This window comes from Dryobates pubescens, chromosome 31 (genome assembly GCF_014839835.1).
Source record: "Dryobates pubescens isolate bDryPub1 chromosome 31, bDryPub1.pri, whole genome shotgun sequence".
Classification (NCBI taxonomy): domain Eukaryota; kingdom Metazoa; phylum Chordata; class Aves; order Piciformes; family Picidae; genus Dryobates; species Dryobates pubescens.
Window position 1 is genome coordinate 5,672,340 of NC_071642.1, and position 18,103 is coordinate 5,690,442.

The window sequence follows — 18,103 nt, forward strand, 5'->3', positions numbered from 1 at the left end:
TAGAAAATACCAGTACCTAAAAACCAGCCTTCAACTGTGCCAGTCTGCAGGCTCATTCCTACTTCTCTCAGCCTTATTTTTATTTTATGCAACAACCTAAACCAGTAGATCATCTTTCTAGCTAATCATGTGGCAGTAGGGAAAGTTGAGAAGTGCAACAAATTTACTAACTCCTCTAAGGAGAGAAAGAAACACTGACTGTGGGTGGCTGCCAGGAAAGAGCAGGTGTATTTATAGGAGCATTCACAGAATAGTTTGCTGAGCACAGACAGAAGCAGCAGGCTAGTGCCCTGCAAGCTCTGGTACAAAGCTGGACTTCCAATCTGCAGTTAAACTCCTCAGAACTCCACTAAGTTTAGCAGTGCCACTACACCATTTACACACAGAGAAACAGCTACGGTAAAGGTCAGATCTAGACTGCTGCAATCAAAATAATTACTTTTGTTGTCAATAGAAAGTCCAGAACACAGCACTATTATGATGAAGGATGCTGTGTAACCCCAGCAGCAAGCAGGGTGTGCTTTCATCCCTCAGCTGAACAAGTGCTGGGATAAGGCAGAGCACCGGGACACAGCAGGGCAAACCTGCATTCAGTGAGATCCAGGCAAGAGGCTACTGGAAAAACCTTTTATTGCAGTTACAACGCCACCATGCTCCTCTCCATCCATCTGGCCCAGATGAAGCCCACCAGCCGCTCCGAGTAAGCGCCACCAGCATTCATCACCTAGAAAAGAGCAGCGGGGACCATGCCGGCTTAGAGGCCGGGGAGCTCCGCGGCGCGGCGAGGCCGCAGCCGCCGCCCCGGGCGGCCCTGCACTCACCGGCTCAGCGCAGCCGCCGCGCCTCACGCTCCGACTCCAGCAGAGTGAGAACGTCGCCCTCCCGCACCGGCCCCTTGACGTTGCGGATGATGGAGCGGCTCGTATCGTCCATGAACTCCACGCGCACCTACGGGCCCAGACAGCGTCAGCTCAGCCCCGGCTGGGCCCTGCTCCCCGGCCAGGCCCGGCCCGGCCGCTCACCTGTGTGCACTGCCCCTGGGAACCGGTCCGGCCCAGCACCTTAGTGACCTGCGGGGACAGAGCGGAGGATGGCGTCAGCTCCCGACCCCTGCGTTGCGCCGCGCCCCGTCCCAGCCACCCCCAGCCCTACCCTGGCCAGCTTGATGGGCTGCACGCGGCTCGTGTCCATGGCGGCTCCGCGAGGGAAGGGCCTCGGCCTCCCCGCGCCGCCTTATATAGCGCCAGGGCTCGCGAGACCCGGCGTACCCCGCGCGCTCCCGGCAGCCCCCGCGCCGCCCGCTGCCCTTCAGAGCGGCCAAGATGGCGACGGCCACCAGGATCATCCAGCGCCTCCGCAACTTCCTGGCGGGGGTAAGGGTGGTGCCGCTCCCGAGCGCGCCCGGGCTCACTGGGCTCCGTACTGTTGGCTCCGTAGAGCCGCCGCTGCGGGGCAGCGGCCCGCGGGCCTGCGCAGCGCCCGGCATTGTATGAGCCACTCTTGCCTCGCCTTGTCTTGCAGCGGAACCTCCAGGCCAAGCTGGCACTGCGCTACGAGGAGATCTCCAAGAGGTGCCAGCGGGCCGGGCCGGGCCGGGCTGCGGGTGTCGGCGTCAGCGCCGAGGCTCCCTCGGCCGCAGCTGACGTTCTGGATCCGTTCTCTCTCTAGAACCCAGCCGCCGCCCCGCCTCCCGGTGGGTCCCAGCCACAAGTTCGCTGATAACTACTACTGCAGCCGGGACGGACGCCGGGAGTCGTTCCCGCCCATCGTGGTCGCATCGCAGCAGAAAACTCTGGCGGCGGGGGCGCTGGCTGGCAGGTGGGTCTGACCTTGTCGGTCCCGCAGCGCTGCTGCTGCCGTTGTTCGAGCTGAACGGGTTTAAGCCTTGTTTGAGTTACAGCAGAGGTGCAGAACTCTTCCCGTTACCAGTGTTGGATTTCCAAGGTTGGTAGAAGAGCACTAAGCTATTTCTTTGTGTCTGTATCTCCTCTTGAATAGGGGACATGATTGAAACTTGACTGAACAAACCTCTCTAGCAGTAATAAAATTTGTGCTTCTGATTAAATCCAAGCCTGATTTTCATGCTGTTTGCTAATCTGTTTTCTCTTTCTTCATTTCCTCTGCCACAGTTCAGGCTCTGCAGTGACAACAGCTGATAAAAAAGCAGTGACCCCAGGACCACCACTTAAGAAGTGGGAAATTTCTAAAGACCAGCCTTATTTGTGAGCGGTGAGGGTGAACGAGGCTGGGTGTGCTGATCACAGTTTGTCACAAAGCAGCACTCTGAGGGGGAGGCCTGCGGTGGATTTTGCAGCAGTGGTGCTGCTGACCAATAAATAAATGTATTTAAAGCTGTGGTTATCCCCCCTGTATTGTGTCTGTCCTATTTAAATTACCCAGAGTACTGCTCTTTAACGTTTTGGGTGTGAGATTTTCTTGAGGGAATAGGAGCACAGGACAGGTACGTGAGCTCTGAATTTGTAAGCCACAGCTGAGACCCCACTTCAGGGTAGAGCTTTCCAAACACTCTCTAGCCAAAAAAGCCCTGATGCCCTGATTTTGCAGAGACAAGTGGCCTGCAGCATTCTTACTGCAAGTGTCTTCATTCAGGCTGCCCGCTGTAGTTACAACTCTTCCCCAGTGACAGCAATGTGCTCTGGCTGTGGCTGCTGTGAGCTGTCCTGGTTACTCCACTGTGCTGCTGGAGGTTCGCCTGCTGCCTGCGCTGCCGGAGTGTGAGGTGGTTCCTTTGCGCGGAGCGGCTGGCAGCTAGCGGCGGCGTCACCTGGGTAGGAAGCTGCAGAAAGCTGCAGATGCGGCCGCAGGGAGCCGGACGGTGACTGTGGAGGGCCGGCCCGCCAGGGGGCGCCAGAACCGCGGTCCCCTTCCCAGGCCAGCAGGGAATGCGTCGGGCTGGCGCGAGGGCCGGGCGGGGCCTCCTCAAGGGCGCGCGTCCGCGCCCCGCCCTCCCGCGCATCCCATTGGTAGAGAGCAGACCCGCGCGCATGCGCGCCGCCAGAGCGCGGCCGGCTTTATAGGGCAGCGGAGGGGCCCTAGGGGCTGCGCTAGCGGCATGGTGGGGCGGCGGCGGCTGCTCCCGCGCCCGCTGCTGCTCCTGCTCCCGCTGTTCGTCCCGCTCTCGGCCTCGCTCCCGTCACCTCCTCCAGCGAACGGTGAGAGCGGCGGGGGGGGTGGAGTCAGGCGCTCGCACGTGTCTCGGTTGTGCCTATTGGCTCCCGCGCACACCCTTCGCTCACATTGGCTGCTGCCCGTGTCCGCCCTCGCGTGCGGGCTCCCCTCGTGGGGGGTGGGGAGGGGGTCGCGGGGGTCTCCTGGGGCGGGGGGGGGATCGGTAGTCCAGCAGCTCCTCACCCTCTGGCCCTCCCTGCAGCCTCCCTGCCTGGTTGCCCCCCGGGTCAGTTCCAGTGCAAGCCGGGCACCCCCTGCTTTCTGGATGAGTGGCGCTGCGATGGGCACCCGGACTGCAAGGACGGGGAGGACGAGCAGGACTGCAATGGGTACCCGGACTGCGAGGACGGGGAGGACGAGTGGGGGTGCGGGACGGCGACCCCGGCGGCGCCGAGTCCTGATGATGCTTGGGTGACCCCGCCGCGGAGCTCGGCGGTACTGCCCACCGACAGTGCAGGTACGGGGCCGGGGAGGGCAGCGGCAGACTGAGTCCGATGGTACCCCCGGTAAAGGCTTTCACTGCCGCGCCGAGATCGCTGCGCTGCTGGCAGAATGCTGCAGGCAGAGGAAACGCTGCAAGGTTGGCCCCACCTTGAGCTTCCTCCTGTGGAGAGGGCAATGAAATCCCTTAGGGCTCCCTTGGGAAGCGCCTTTGAAGTACCTTCTTCCAGAACGTGCAATTCTGTAGCTTCCTTACAACAAGGCATCCACCCATCCCAGCCCCTCTCGTTTTTGGGGAGTAGGTGAGCTGGAGAGAGTTGACAGTGGAAGCACTTCTGGGCCATAGGAGCAGGATCAAAGCAGCAGACAACTGGTGTCTGTCAAGCTGACCTTCAGCACCTGCATCCCCAGGGCTGCTCTTGTCTGCTGCTCTGCTCTGAGTTGTTCTGAAGCTTCCCTTGTCACAGACCTGTAGCTGGCTGAGGGGCTTGGAAGGGCTGTTGAGCCCCAGGGGTTCTGTGATGCCAGGGAGTTGAAGTACCAGGTATGGAGGGCAGGGATACTGCTGCAGGCATGAGCAGCAGTGCTTGGATTTGATCTCTGCAGAAGTTCATTTGGTAGGTGGGGAGGTGTGTTGCAACCAAAAGGTTGGACCTTGGGCTTCCACAAGGAAAGGTTAGGATGCTGCAGCTACAGCTGGACAGTTTCCCAGCTTTCCCTCTTACACATTTGCAGCAGGATGGTTTTTTTTCCCCTCTGCTGTGGGCTAATCACAGTAGCAGCAGATAAGGTTCTGCTCAAATTGAAAAAGGCCTCAAGGTTGGCACTGTTGAGTTGAGCTGGGCACTCAGCCAGGCTTGTGTTGGAGACTGCTTTGCACACTGACCATAAGGTGTGTTGGAACCTGACTGACTGCTTGCTTTTTCTTGCAGAGACTTCAGGTACACCTGTGCTTGAGGGCTCTGTGCCATCAGGGACTCGAGGCTGCTTGTGGATCTTGATTATGGCAGGTATGTGAGACCCAGACTGCTGCACATGGTCCTGGTTCTGGCCTGGGCTGTAAATTGGTTATCCTGATGGAATTAATTCCAGGCTTGTGTCAGTAGTTGCTTTTGCTGGGCTGGGAGGACTGGGGCAGGCCTCACACCACAGCTTAATCATTCCTCTGCCTTGGACACACCATGTCCTTGGGAAGGTCATTCCATGCAGTCTGGCACTAACTCATTTCCTCTTTCTGTCCCTTATCCTTGAGGGAAGCTGCTGATCTCTAGTTGTTGGCTAACACTGTTGAGCAGCAGAGTCCAGCCCTGACGTCCAGGCCAAGTACTGTGAGTGGTTCTCTGCTTGTGCACTCTCCTCTCTAGTGCTCCTGAGTGTCCTGGTAGCTGTGGGTTCTATTGCTGTGTGGGGTCTGTCCAAAGCAAAAAGCAGACCTGATATCTTCAGTCCTGAAAAAGCATCCAGGGAACAGCTGATGCCTGATAAGAGCCAGACAGGTTCCTTTCCCTGAAGGTAAGTCTCTTGTGCTCTGTGTGCCTGAGGGAGAAATGCCTTTGCTCTGTGTTCCCAGCCTCTAGAGCTTTTCCCTCTGGGAGCAGCTTTTCTCAGCTATTTGTGCTGCTGGTCAGCCACAGGTCTGGGGTTTCAGTCTATCTTGAAGCAGCAGAGCTCTCCTCTTCCTCACAAATCAGGCTTGAAGGCTCTTGCTTGACTGCAGAGGTAGCTGCCTAGCCCAGTGTGAGAAGATGCTGGCTTGCTCTGGTGGTGATGTGTGCTCTCTGTCCCTCCTGCACTGCCCAAGGACACTGAGCATTGTGCTGATCTGCTGCTGGGGACTGTTTTCCTCAGCTTTGCACAAAGGGAAGGCAAGCCAGTGCATTCCCAGAGGCCTGTCCATAACCAGGTGTTTCTCTGCTCTTGTTACAGGGTTCTTTGCCATGAGGTGATGAGATGGGGTTAGTTCTGGTGTCTCTCCTGCTCACTACAGAGGCTGACTACATTGGACATAAGCTCTCCACTCTGGGTTGTTGCACTGAAATAAGAAGATGCTCCCTTTGGAAATGGTTGGAATTACTTTGGCTCTGGAAGTAGCACAGAGCCTTCCCTGGTGCTGTGAACTCATCCTTCACACAGGTTCCTCTCCAGGGGCTGGTGATGCCAGCTCTCACCAGTGTGGCCTTGGACACAGAGGTTTTGTTCTCCATGCCATGACAGTCACTAGGTGCAATGTTTCCTCTCAGCTTCCTGTCAACTGCTTCCTTCCACTTCCAGCCAAGAGGCCTTTTCCACATGCCCCATCCTTGCCCCTGGGTTTTGTCAGGGAGTAGAGGCTCCCTCATCCATTTCAGCAGGAGCTGAGTGACTCCACAGGGATCAGCTGGCTGTTTGCTCCCTGCTTGTGCTGGGGTTCTGGTGCTGCTCAGTCCCACCTGCAGGAAGCCTGTGCTGGCAGGTCAGCCTCAAGGGCCAATCTTGAAAAGCTTCTGTCTGCTGTGGCTTTGCTGAGCAGCCACCCAGAGCCAGCATGGGGCAAGCAGCTTTCCTTCACACTCCCTTCCAGCAAGGTCTCTGCCCTTTGCAGAACTGCACTTCCTACCCCAGTGCTGAGCTCTGGATGTTTCTCTGACACTGTTCAAGGTATCTTCCTTGAAACTCTTCTGACATGAGTGGTGTCCCTCAGGTGTCTGTACTGGGACCAATGCATTTGTCTCCATCAGTGGTGTTTTCAGTGGGGTCAAGTGGTGCAGTTTCTTTGCTTGGGCGATGGGGTCCAGCCAGAGGGAAGAGTGGAGCAATGTGAACCTCAGGAAGTTCATGTGCAAGGTCCTGTGCCTTGGTTGGGGCAATCCCTGGGGAAGAGAAGGCTCCAGAGAGACCCTATTGTGTCTTTTCAGTAATACCAATATCGATTTAAAATACAAGTAAGGGGGCAAGGAAGAAAGGGGGAGAGAGGCTTCTGACCAGGGCCTGCAGTGACAGGACCAGGCACAACGGTTATAAATTGGAAGGAGATAGATTGGACACAAGGGAGAAATTTTTCACACTGTGAGACCCTAGCCCAGGTTGCCCAGGCACGAGGAAACATTTGAGGTGAGGTTGTTTTATTCTTTTTGCCTTCAGCTTGCACTAGCTCATGTCTTGGATCAGACATGGTCCTCTGGGGCCTCTGAGCAGCTCCCTGAGCAGCTCCATGATGTCCACTTCTCAGAAGAACTGGCAGTGGGGGAAGGAGATTACTGAGCACAGCCTCCAGGTCCATGCTGGCCACATGCTCCCTGCACAAATGATGAAAAGCTGCTGCCCAGCCTGCTGAGCTCTGTGCCTTAAAGGGGAGACTCTGCCTTGCCAAGCAGACCTTGGTTGTCAGCCTTGGACCTAGAGCCTTCATCTGCTGGATGGTGTTGGGATGCTGATGAGCCCCACCAGAGAGACTGCTCCATGTGGTGTGAGTTCCTCCAGGGCTATCTTTAGTACCAGCCAAGAGGTCACCTGCAGTGCTGCACACAACCTTGCTTCTGTTTCCATAGGGACAGGTGGAGAGAGCTGCTGGTGAATGACACAGGGGAATAAAAACCCCAGGAGCCATCAGTTTCAGATTCTTTATTTTCCTTGGGTTTATCCACTTGGGAGGGTGGGGGCTGCATCACCTTTGCATTTTCACATCCTGGGAAAGAGGACTCCTGGTGGGTAGCCTGGCATGGGCAGGTAGGGAAAGCAAGGGCTGCTGTGCCTGCTTGGGGCTGGAGTGACTCCAGCATACACCATGAAAAATGGAATAGAAGGGAATGACAGAATGAAATAAAGGGAGCAGAGTCTGTGGGGCCAAGTGAAGCATCTGATGCTGGCACCCAAGGGTGCCAAATAGATGACAATGGAAAGTTTAGCCAACACCAACCTGAGAAGTTTGAGACTGCCTGAATTTGCTCCTTGATGAGAGCAAGTGAAAAGAGATCCCAGCAGGACAGGGCTGAGCCAGGGCTGGCAGAGCTGCTTGTGGCAGAGGTCAGCTGTCACCAGCCTGGCCCAGATCATCCCCTTAGCTGGAGCTGTGGAGCTGAGCTGCACTAACAAGGCAGAGCCTCTTGCTCTGTGTGGTGAGAAGCAAGGCTAGGGTCACACTGAGCCGTCTCAGCCTCTTCCCACTGCAGGTCCCTGCAGGTTTTGCTCACTAATCCCTGAGCTGTTCCAGGGCTGAAAGAAACATTTCTTTATTATTTTTTTTGTGTGTGAGTCTTGTGCCAAAACTTTGTGACAGCAATTTCCCTTCTTCTGTCCTGTGCCAGAAGCACTTTTATTGTCCTAATCCCCAGGCTCAGGGACTTGAAGGGTGGTGGAGCCTGAGCTGCTTTCCGGCCTGGAAGCAGCTTTGTGGTCCAGGTCCTTCTGTTGAATTAGATCAATTCATGGAAATCTTTGTGGTGTTTCATATGCTGAGCTCAGGTTGTGCTCCAGATGTTTAATTTTCATTCCCCTTTGAACTTGCAGGTCCAAAGTATTCTTTCCTTCTCTTTCTGTAGTCTAGGGGAATTTTTCCTGCATGTTTGCATTTCCAGTGCCCCATTCCCTGTTCCTGCCCTGCTGGTGGGAGCACTGCTGCTGAGGGCTGCTGTGGTGAGCAGGGGGCCCAGGGCAGTGCTGCAGGAGCAGCTCTCACACTGGGGATCTGCTCAGGCACTGAGTGGAGGGTCAGAAGGTTCCTTCACCTCTTTCCCTGTCAATGAGTGCTGAGAGCTGAGCTGGGAGGTGACAGCCACTTCCCTGCCCTGGGCTGTGACAGCTGATGAGGCAGGGGCAGCTGCTTAAGGAGTGGCTGCTGCCAAGAGCAGCATCTGCGGCAGGGGTACAAAGCTGGTGGAATCCTGACCGTCTGCACCTTCCTGTGCTGCCAGGGGAGGGCTTCGGGGTCAGATCAAGGCAAGTCCCTGCTCCCTTTCCCCTTGCCGTCGTGGATGCCCTCCTTGGGAGCAGAGTAGCGTGAGAGAGGCAAACAGCTAATAACAGCCCAAGGGAGGAGAGGTGCAGGCTGGAAATAGTTCCTTACATAAAGGGCTGCTGCTCCAATCTCATTATGGTCTTAGGGAGCGGACACTCGGCCGCCTCCGACCCCTCGGATGCAAATCACAATCTGATCAGCAATCGGCTTTAGGAACCTGGCAGGTGCCACATGGCACCGTGGCACAGCCAGTGCCCCGTAGGCAGCGGCTCACCGCTGCTCTTCTGAGCCCGCAGCACTTCTCCGGTCGGTGTGCAGCCGGTGGGAGCACGCCCATGGAGCCGGAGCTGCCCTCCCCCAGCCCATAGCAGCCCGCAGAGGGCCAGGCACCATGCGGCAGCCGCCAGCGAGACGGGCGAGCCTCTCGGCCAGCCTCAAGATCGGGGACCGCCGTGGCTGCCGCCACAGGACCCCGGAGGAGGAGGAAATCCACATCCCCTTTGCGCAGGATAGCGTGGTGAAGCGATGGAGCTCCCTGCAGAACGTGGCAGATGTGAGCCAGGAGGAAAGCAAAGCTCCCATCCAAAGGAACAAGCTCCTGCTCAACATTAACGTGGGCGGCAAACCGTTCCAGATCGCCTGCAAGGCGGCAGCCCAGTACCCCATCACCAGGCTGGGCAAGCTGGCCCTCTGCACGGACCCCATGAAGAAGCTGCAGCTCTGTGACGACTACTCAGTGCAGAAGAACGAGTACTTCTTTGACAGGGACCCTTCCATCTTCCACTACATCTTCCACTTCTACCGCAGCGGAGTGCTGTGGATCATGGACGAGATGTGCCCCAGCAACTTCGTGGAGGAGGTCGAGTACTGGGGGATCCACCTGAAGCACAGCCAGCGCTGCTGCCGCATCCTCTTCGAGGAGAAGCAGGACGAGCTCAGCGAGTACCTGAAAATAGAGAAGGAGCTGGAGGCAGAACTGGAGCCCTTGAACTTGGCAGGGAAGTTTGAGGGCAAGTTCCTGGGGCGGTTCCGGGGAGCGGTCTGGAACCTGATTGAGAACCCCTACTCCTCAGTGGCAGCTAAGATCATTGCGGTCATGTCGAGCCTCTTTGTGCTCATCTCCATTGTGGGCATGACGCTGAGCACCGTGGAGGAGATGCAGCACAAGACAGGGAAGGTGTGGATGGAGCAGCTGGAGATGGTATGTGCCATCTTCTTCACCTCTGAGTACATCATGAGGCTCATCTCCTCCACCAGCTTCAAGAACTTCCTGCGTGCGGCCTTCAACGCCGTGGACCTGGTGGCCATCCTGCCCTTCTACATCCAGATCCTCTTCGAGAGCCTGGACGAGGCGGACACTCTGTACCATGAAGAGCTGCACAAGGTGGAGAATGTCAGCAAGCTGGGCAAGGTCCTCAAGCTGATCAAGCTCATGAGGATCTTCCGCATCCTCAAGCTGGCACGGCACTCCACCGGGCTGCGAGCCTTCGGCTTCACCATGCGCCAGTGCTACCAGCAGGTCTGCTGTCTCTTCCTCTTCATCGCCATGGGGGTCTTCACCTTCTCTGCCCTCATGCACTCGGTGGAACACGACGTGCCGGGCACCAGCTTCACCAGCATCCCCTACGCGTGGTGGTGGGCAGCGGTAAGTGGGTAGGGGCTGCCCTGCTGCCAGCTGGGAGGCAGAACAGGGCCCAGGCTTCCCAGCAGCTCAGCCCTCCGTGCTCTGAGAAACCAGAGATTGGGGCTCAAAAGCCAGTGCTGGGGTGGGATGGTGGGACAGAGGTGGTGGCCTGGGAATGCCCCTGCCTGAGCTGGTGACAGGAGAGTGTAACTCAGTCCAGGCTTTGTTTTGTTGTGGAACCAAGTGTTGGGTGGATGTGAGACAGCTAACCAGGACACCACTGCAGCCTGGCTGGGCTCAGGAGAGGGTCAGAGCTTGTGATCCAGGGCTGCATGTGAGAAGCAAGGAAACAACCACAGAATGATCCGGGCTGGAAGGGACCCCCAAAGCTCATCCAGTGCAACCCCACTGCAGTCAGTAGGGACATACTCCACCAGATCAAGTTGCTCAGAGCCCTGTCCAGCCTCACCTTCAATATCTCCAGGAATGGGGCTTCAGACACCTCCCTGGGCAACCTGTTCCAGTGTTCCAACACCCTCATGGTGCAGAACTTGTTCCTCACACCCAATCTCAGTCTGCTCTGCTCTAGTTGCAAACCATTGCTCCTCTTCCTGTCACTGCAGGCCTTTGGAGACTGTGCCCTTCTGGCACTGGAAGGTTGTTACTCGGTCTCCCCAGAGCCTTCTCTTTTCCAACCTCAGCTCTCTCAGCCTGTCCTCATAGCAGAGGTGCTCCAATCCCTGATCATTTTCCTGGCCCTCCTCTGGACCTGCTCCATCAGGTCCATGTCCTTCCTGTGTTGAGGACTCAAGCTGGATGCAGTGACATGGTCACACCAGAGTCACACCATGCCTCAGCCCCTGTCCTGGAGAGAGTACAGCCTGGAGTGCACTTCAGGGGAGGACAAGGAGCCCTGCTTGTGCTGGGAGCCAGCAGATCTGCTGAGCCCAGTGCCATGGTAAACCTGGGACTGGCTCTGAGAGGAGGAGCAGCTAAGGCATTTAAGAGCCAGGGGGGCACAAGGGCACTTTGATTTATGGATTAAATTACCCCAGAGATCGCTTCTGCTCTTACAATTCCCCTTGGCCACCACAAGCTGCCTGTTCCTTATTCACTCCTCCTGGGGGAGGTGCAAAGTCACCAGCTTGGGGCATTCAGCTGTCATAGGCAGATCCTGTCCTTGTCAGCACAACTCCATGCAAAGCCCAGACCTCTGCCTCAGCTCTCCCTGTCCTCACAGCCCTGCTCCCCTGCCATCCTCCAGGAGCATTCCTGGATGGAGGCTCCATTTGCCTTGGAGGGAGGGACCAGGAAGCTTCATTCTTGTGGGAATGGGCACCTTAGGGCCAGGAAGCATCAGAGCTGTGCTGCATGGGGGCAGGAAGCTGCAGCAGCTGGCTGTCTGCTGGGGAAACTGCAGCTTGATGACGTCCAACTGCTGGTGAGGAGATCCATGGAAAGGGCAGGAGGGAGCAAGGAGACTTGACCCTGGTCTCTGGTCTTGGGTCCTCATCCAGCCCTTGCCTTCAACTCTCCAGCAGGGAAGCTGAGCATGGCCTGCAGACTGCTGGAGCAGCCAGAACCAAGCTGGCTGCAGCCAAGGGCTGTGCCAGTCCCAGGTGATGGCTCCCACACAGGGGTAGAGGGAGTAGGTCCCAGCAGCAGGCAGCCTCTGCTGGGCTTGTCCAGGAGGGATTTTTATCCTTTCCCCTTCTCCCCCAGGTCAGCCTCTCCACCGTGGGCTACGGAGACACAGTGCCCGACACGGTGCTGGGCAGGATGGTGGCGTTCGCCTGCATCTCCTTCGGCATCATCCTCAACGGCATGCCCATCTCCATCCTCTACAACAAGTTCTCTGACTACTACGCCAAGCTGAAGGCACACGAGAACGAGATCAGCCAGGGGCAGAAGCTCTGCCGCAGGTTCCGGCTGAAGGAGCGAGTGCGGCACAAGCTCTCCGAGTGCTGCGGCGCCGACCCCCGCGGCCCCCGCGGCCCCCGCTGACCGCCGCGCCCCCGTGCCCAGCCCCGTGCCCAGCCCCGTGCCCAGCCCCGCAGCCTGGCCAGCCTGCAGCAGCTCCTGGCCCCCGGGGAGGTTCCGCAGCCCAGGCAGTGTCACAGCAGCGTCCAGCTGGGTCTGCTGCCGTGCAGGTGCCCCTGCCAGCCCGGGCTGTCTGGAAGGACGATGTGGCGGCGGTGACCTTCCTCAGTGCCACCTGCTGGGCTCTGCTGGGCGCAGAACTACAGAGCAGGCTGCGTGGCTGAGGCGGGCTGGCTGGGGGCCATGGGCTGGGCATCGGGCACCCTGAGGACACAACTGGTGAGGTGCACAGCACTGCGCTCTGTCACCTCCCTGCGGATGGTAGAAGCGGACACCCATGAGGAGCCCAGCCCAGAGCTTCCCTTCCCTTCCCTTCCCTTGGATGCTGCTGGGAAGTGTGGGCACTCTAGGGGTGCAGAGCTGGTGGCCACAGCACCCCCAGGAACAGGCACTTAATAAAGGAGGCCACAACCACTCATTGTCCTGGACACTTGAACAGCCTCTCTGTGTAATGCAGTAAACTGCTGCTGCTAATCCAGGGCTGAGGAGGGGACACCTCCCTGGGGCTCATGAGTGCCTCTCTTGCCCACTGGTGGGAAGCTGAGGCTCTGGTGGGGTGCAGCTGAGCCTGTCTGCATGGCTGTGGGGTGAGCTGCCTGCCCCTGGGTGCTGTGTGTGCTCATCATGAACCGGTTGGCTCTGCCCTGTGCCCACATCCTGCTAGCAGTGTGAGACAGTGGGGAAGGATTTGCCCTCCATTGTGGAACCACATCTAGTCAGTGGGCTCCTGGCTGGGGATTCACTTCTGCCTTGATTGGGATGGGTAGAGGGAGCTCATCCTGCAGGGCAGGCAGGGCAGGCAGTATTGAGGAAGGGCAAACAACTGCTGGTGCTGCTTTCAGGTGAGTGGCTGGAGGAAACTGGTGCCCACCAGGCCTGAGTGGGATTTGGTCACTTGCAAGTTGGGTGTGTTGATGAACAGCTGCTGGGGGGGTGGGTGGTCATTTATGCCTGAAACCACAATTCAGCTGCCTTTGAAACTGCTGGAAAGAGTTGTAGGGGCTGAGTCTTCTGTCTGGGACAGCCACACTCCCACTGAGTCCTGCACTACAGGGGACAAGGGGGCTGTGGCAGCTGGTGCAAGATGAAGACCCCCTGCCCTGACCCCGGCACCTACATCCCCTGCCCCAGTACCCAGACTGACACCCACCCCCTACACACCTCCCCAGCACCAACCTCCTCCCCAATGCTGGCCAGCTGTGGCTTCCACCCCATTGCTCTTCCACAAGGAGCACTCTCCCCAGGCATGGCACAGCCTCCTCTGGCCACCTTCATGCAGAGCTGTCCTTCCCCACCTGCCCAGGCAGCCCCATTTTGGGGCACCTCTAATCCCTCCTCAATCCCAAACCTTATCACTGCAAGTCCCCTGCATGCTCCCATTGCCTGCTTGGGGTCCCCTAGCCTCCCACCCCCACTGTGTGCTGGCTGATGTGTCCTGAGCTCATTCAGCTTCCAAGGAACAGGGCTCAGCATCTGAACCTTGCCCTGCCCCCAGGGGCTGTGCTGTGGCTGCATCTTTATCCTTCTTGCAGCACCCTCCCTGTGCCCACAGGCTGTTTGACCGCCCTTGGCCAGCCCCATCCCAGGCACTGGCCCCACCAGCAGCCCCTCAGAGAACATCACCTTTAATAGTTGCTCTGCAGCCACTTCACATCACCCAGCACAGAACTGTACAGACATTTACAGGACCCCGTGTGGGCAGGGTCTGGCATATATTAGTGCTCTGGCTATGTACATATGGTACAGCCTGGGGGCAGCCCCTGCGTGGACAGGGGGACCTGCACCCCCGCACAGGGCACCCCCACATGGAGCTGCTGCCCCAGGGCTGCCGAGTCCCATGGGCTCATTCTGCTCGATTTGATCAGAGCTCGGCCCTGAGCCTTGCTGGGCACCAGCAGGGCTGATGGCACCCAGAGCAGAGCTGGGCACCTCCTTGCTGTGCTCGCCCAGGCCTCTTTCAGAGGGCTCTGTGGGGCAGAGATGCTCCAGAGGGAGCAGGAGCAGGCTCTGCTGCAGCAGCCTCTCTCCCCCCCTGCTGCCCTGCTGCCCTGCTCAGTGGCAGCCGCAGCTCCCTGCCACCATGTCGTCGTACTGCTTCAGCACCACGTTCTCGTCGTCGTCGAAGTAGAGCAGGTTGATGGAGTAGAGCTTGTCGGGCACGCAGCAGGGGCTGCTGACGCCCTGGCTCAGCTTGAGGGCGTTGATGATGGACTGCACGGTGGCGTGGTTGGTGGGCCGCATGTTCTCGCCCAGCGGGAAGGGGCAGGAGCCCTTGCAGTGGTAGGCGTTGTAGCCGCGGGGGGAGATGATCCACCCCGCCCAGCCGATCTCCTCGAAGTCCACAGACAGAGGGTGCTTCTGGCAGGGCTGCAGCCGGTCCAGCGAGCGAGCGCTGCGGGGCGCACCCAGCCTGGGCACGGACAGCTGGGCAGGGGCCACGGGAGCCCGGGGCTGCACGTCTGCCAGCGAGGAGCAAGAGATGAATCAACAGTGGCAGGGGGGTTGGAACTGGATGATCCTTGAGGTCCCTCCCAACCCTGACAATTCTAGGACTCTATAACCATCACCATGAGAGCCTGGCAGGAGGGAGAATGAGGTGCGGACACCCCCAGGCCTGGCCACCCCTCCCCACAGGGTTTTGTCTGCAGCTGCCAGGTGCAGTGAGCCCTGCAGTCACAGCCTGTCACCAGCACAAGCAGAGCCATCAGGAGATGGCAACCTTATAGCCCCATGGCCACATTCATCAGGGCAAACAAAATCCGGATAGAGATGTGCAAGCCTGCACCCCCACACAGAGCAAATCAGAAAGGAAATGGCCTCTCCCTTTGGCTTCAGAAGGAGCTTTGGGTTTGAAGGAGCCCATGTCTGGGGAGCACCTCAGCACCCTAAAGATGTGGGGATGGTGGCATGGAGGGAGCTGTACCAGGGTGTGTGAGACCCACCTGAAAAGTCAGCCATGGGCAGGGATGCTCCCCGGCGCCCATCATCTGTGAACAGGACCAGCATGGGCTTCTTGCTGTCGTGGTGGTCCATGCTGGATGCAAACTGCAGTGGGGGGGGGTCAAGAGGGCTCCCATCCACACTTTGGACTGTCACCAGCAAACCCTGGTTGCTGCTTTCATCCTCGGTCCAGTCTCGAACCTGGGGAACCAAAGCAGTGTCAGCACAGCCAGGACAGGCACCGTGCTGGTGTCTCCAGGGCAGCCCCCAGGCCAGCAGAGCCAGTGCCTTGCCAGCAGTGGGGCAGTGTGAACTGGGGCACCCCAAGGCCACACTGCATCTCCCAGCCACAGAAGGGGCTGTGCTGCTCGGGGGCTGCAGCACAGTGGCCATCACAGCAGGAGCCAGCACCGGTACTGTGGAATCGTGGAGTCACAGGAGTGTTTGGGTTGGAAAAGGCTTCCAAAGTCATTGAGTCCAACCAGCAACCCAGCAGCACCACGGCCACCAAACCATGGCTCCAGGCATGGGGACTCCACCACCTCCCTGGGCAGCCTCTTCTAATCCCTGACCACTCTGGCATCAAAGAAATTTTTCCTCCTCTCCAACCTAATCCTCCCCTGGCACAATTTCAGGCCATTTCCTTTCCTATCACCTAATCCTAGGGAACAGAGCCCAACCCCCACCTCACTGCAGCCTCCTTTCAGGGAGCTGTAGAGAGCAATGAGGTCTCCTCTTCTCCACTCTAACCACCCCCAACTCCCTCAGCTGCTGCTCCCCAGACCTGTTCTACAGACCCTCCCCCAGCTTTGTGGCCCTTCTCTGGAGCAGAGCAGTACAGGTGGTCTGAAGCAGGACAGAGCAATCTCCCAGTGCTCTTGGCAGGGCTCCTACCCCCTCCCAGAGGCTGCATTCTCCCCCCCTTCTGCTGCAGACTGCAGACAGGGAAGCAGAGGCTGAAAGGCTGCTGGGAGTGAAATGGGTTTGAAATGGGTTAGCAAAAGCAACCTTCCCAAGCAGGGGAAAAGCAACTCACAGCCTGTGTGATGGCAAAGACTTCCCAGCCCGAGCCCTGCAGTGGGACGAGTCTGGCTGCCAGCAGCTTCTTCCCTCCCGGCACCTCCGGCTCGCTCTCCAGCACCTGGTAGATGGTGACCTGGGGAAGGCAGCAAAGGGCAGTAACCACCAGCGTGTCCTGCCCAAGGTCTGGGACAGATACTGGGGAACACAAAAGGTGGAGTTGTCAGCCTGGGTTTGTCACAACCTGTGGGTGCCTTGGCTGATGTCTGCACAAACCAGAACCTACCAGGGTTCTATCACCCTGCGAGCAACTGCAGGATGCCAGTGGCATGTCCAGGCACAAGCTGGCCATAGCCCCATCCCCACTGCACATCCTGTCCCCATCCCCAACCAGTTCTGTCCCTGTCCCTCTGCTCACCTGGCAGAAGTGATGCCTTTTGGGCCCGTCAGTGAGCCTTGGCCAGAGGCGGAAGAGATGCAGCTCAGCTGTCAGGATCTTCTCATTCTTGGCCACGCTGGAGAGCATGAAGAGGAACCTCATCTTTTCACCGTGAGCTGGAGGGAAGGATGGGTTGAGGAGTGGAGCCAAACGAGGGGCGGCACCTTCGCTGGCCACGCTTGGGTCCTTCCTGCAGTCCCCTCCCCAGCACTGCGGGGACCCCCTCCTTACTTTTATCCAAGAAGCTGCGGACAGTGTTGCCCTCCAGGATGTCAGGGTTCTTGGTGACACCATCTGCGTTGGCAACAGTGTTGAATAGATCCACCATGTACTGGGGTGGCTGCTTGACGTGTGCCGGAGGCGGGGGAGGGTCTTCCATGCCAAAGACTTCCAGCAGCCTCTTCAGTGCCTCAGCTCTCCGGCTCCCCGCACCAGCCGAGCTCGGGCAGGTCGGCTTGGCCAGGGCCAGCAGCAACAGGATGGTCGCCAGCATGACTCTGCTGTCCTGCACTCAGCTCTGCTCCCTCCTGCCTCCCCGACCCTGCCTTTATGACTGGCTGGAAAGGTGGAGTGGAGTCAAATATGCACAAGAGCAATCAGGAAGGCAAAGAGAGCTAATTGCTCTGCTAACAAGGTGTGAAGCTGGGCTCCCGGCACGTAGTACACAGACGGGAGGAGAAGACAGCTCCCGGGGCTGCTGGGGACATGGGGGGTCTGAGGCCACACAGCCCCTCGGCCACACAGCCCCTCGGCCACACAGCCGCTCAGCAAGGCCCTGGCTGGGTCACGTCTGCGCTCCGTAGGAGGCTAACTGGTTTTTAATGATGACACTAATGGGGCAAACGGGAGGACCTCTGTGCGGGGATCGCAGCCCCGACAGCCGAGCGGGCTGGACCTGTCCCCTTCCCTTCCCTTTCCCCACGGTGTGATCACTGCCCAGAGCTAGGAGCATCAGTGGGGCTCCGTGTCCCTGCCGCATGTCCCTGCCAGGTGTGCAGGGCAGGGTGCCCAGGAACCCTTCACGAAGCAGGGGCAGAGCAGGCTGCAGGTCTCCACCACACACCACTGCAACACCTGCAGCAGGGAGCCCAAATTGCCTGGACCACGCTGCCCCCCGGGTCTCCAGCAGAGAACCAGCATCTCCTGGGGCTGTAGCTTCCTTGCACAGGCTGCCAGGTCCTGAGCTGCGACAGCATCTCAGCAGCACAAGGAACAAAACCCGAAATAAGCTTTTTGTTTAAAAATATTAGCCAGGTGGCTTCCTGGGGTTTAAAAGGCATTTGCAGCTAATTCCTGAATGCTCAGTGTTCATCTCATGATAAGCCTTTGGGCTCTGGATGATGAGATGGAGCCAGTTCTTTTGCTCTTATTCCCCCAGTCACAGACAATCCAGGCTGGTGAAGTGGAAGTGTTGACA

General features: G+C 58.3%; 5 protein-coding genes across 5 annotated transcripts; 3 read left to right on the plus strand and 2 right to left on the minus strand.

Moving 5' to 3' along the window:
- Positions 1-598: 598 nt before the first annotated feature.
- Positions 599-1,265, minus strand: RPS28 (ribosomal protein S28). Its single transcript, XM_054175475.1, has 4 exons — positions 1,153-1,265; positions 1,023-1,070; positions 822-948; positions 599-724 (listed from the first exon to the last, which is right to left on the minus strand). Exons 1-3 carry the CDS (start codon positions 1,189-1,191, stop codon positions 826-828), a joined length of 210 nt encoding a protein of 69 aa, XP_054031450.1. The 5' UTR covers positions 1,192-1,265; the 3' UTR covers positions 599-724; positions 822-825.
- Positions 1,244-2,352, plus strand: NDUFA7 (NADH:ubiquinone oxidoreductase subunit A7). The gene is made up of 4 exons (XM_054175474.1): positions 1,244-1,373; positions 1,522-1,571; positions 1,669-1,944; positions 2,130-2,352. The coding sequence occupies exons 1-3, from the start codon at positions 1,323-1,325 to the stop codon at positions 1,826-1,828; spliced, it is 261 nt and encodes an 86-aa protein (XP_054031449.1). The 5' UTR covers positions 1,244-1,322; the 3' UTR covers positions 1,829-1,944; positions 2,130-2,352.
- Positions 2,353-3,073: 721 nt separating this feature from the next.
- CD320 (CD320 molecule) lies at positions 3,074-7,195 on the plus strand. The gene is made up of 5 exons (XM_054175461.1): positions 3,074-3,173; positions 3,392-3,646; positions 4,563-4,640; positions 4,995-5,142; positions 5,557-7,195. Exons 1-4 carry the CDS (start codon positions 3,074-3,076, stop codon positions 5,138-5,140), a joined length of 579 nt encoding a protein of 192 aa, XP_054031436.1. The 3' UTR covers positions 5,141-5,142; positions 5,557-7,195.
- A 1,527-nt stretch (positions 7,196-8,722) lies between these two features.
- Positions 8,723-12,518, plus strand: LOC104308578 (potassium voltage-gated channel subfamily V member 2-like). Its single transcript, XM_054175469.1, has 2 exons — positions 8,723-10,208; positions 11,910-12,518. The coding sequence occupies exons 1-2, from the start codon at positions 8,955-8,957 to the stop codon at positions 12,189-12,191; spliced, it is 1,536 nt and encodes a 511-aa protein (XP_054031444.1). The 5' UTR covers positions 8,723-8,954; the 3' UTR covers positions 12,192-12,518.
- Positions 12,519-14,339: 1,821 nt separating this feature from the next.
- Positions 14,340-17,179, minus strand: LOC104308579 (bone morphogenetic protein 2). Its single transcript, XM_009909783.2, has 5 exons — positions 16,918-17,179; positions 16,666-16,802; positions 16,264-16,383; positions 15,230-15,428; positions 14,340-14,746 (listed from the first exon to the last, which is right to left on the minus strand). The coding sequence occupies exons 1-5, from the start codon at positions 17,177-17,179 to the stop codon at positions 14,340-14,342; spliced, it is 1,125 nt and encodes a 374-aa protein (XP_009908085.2).
- Positions 17,180-18,103: the final 924 nt, after the last annotated feature.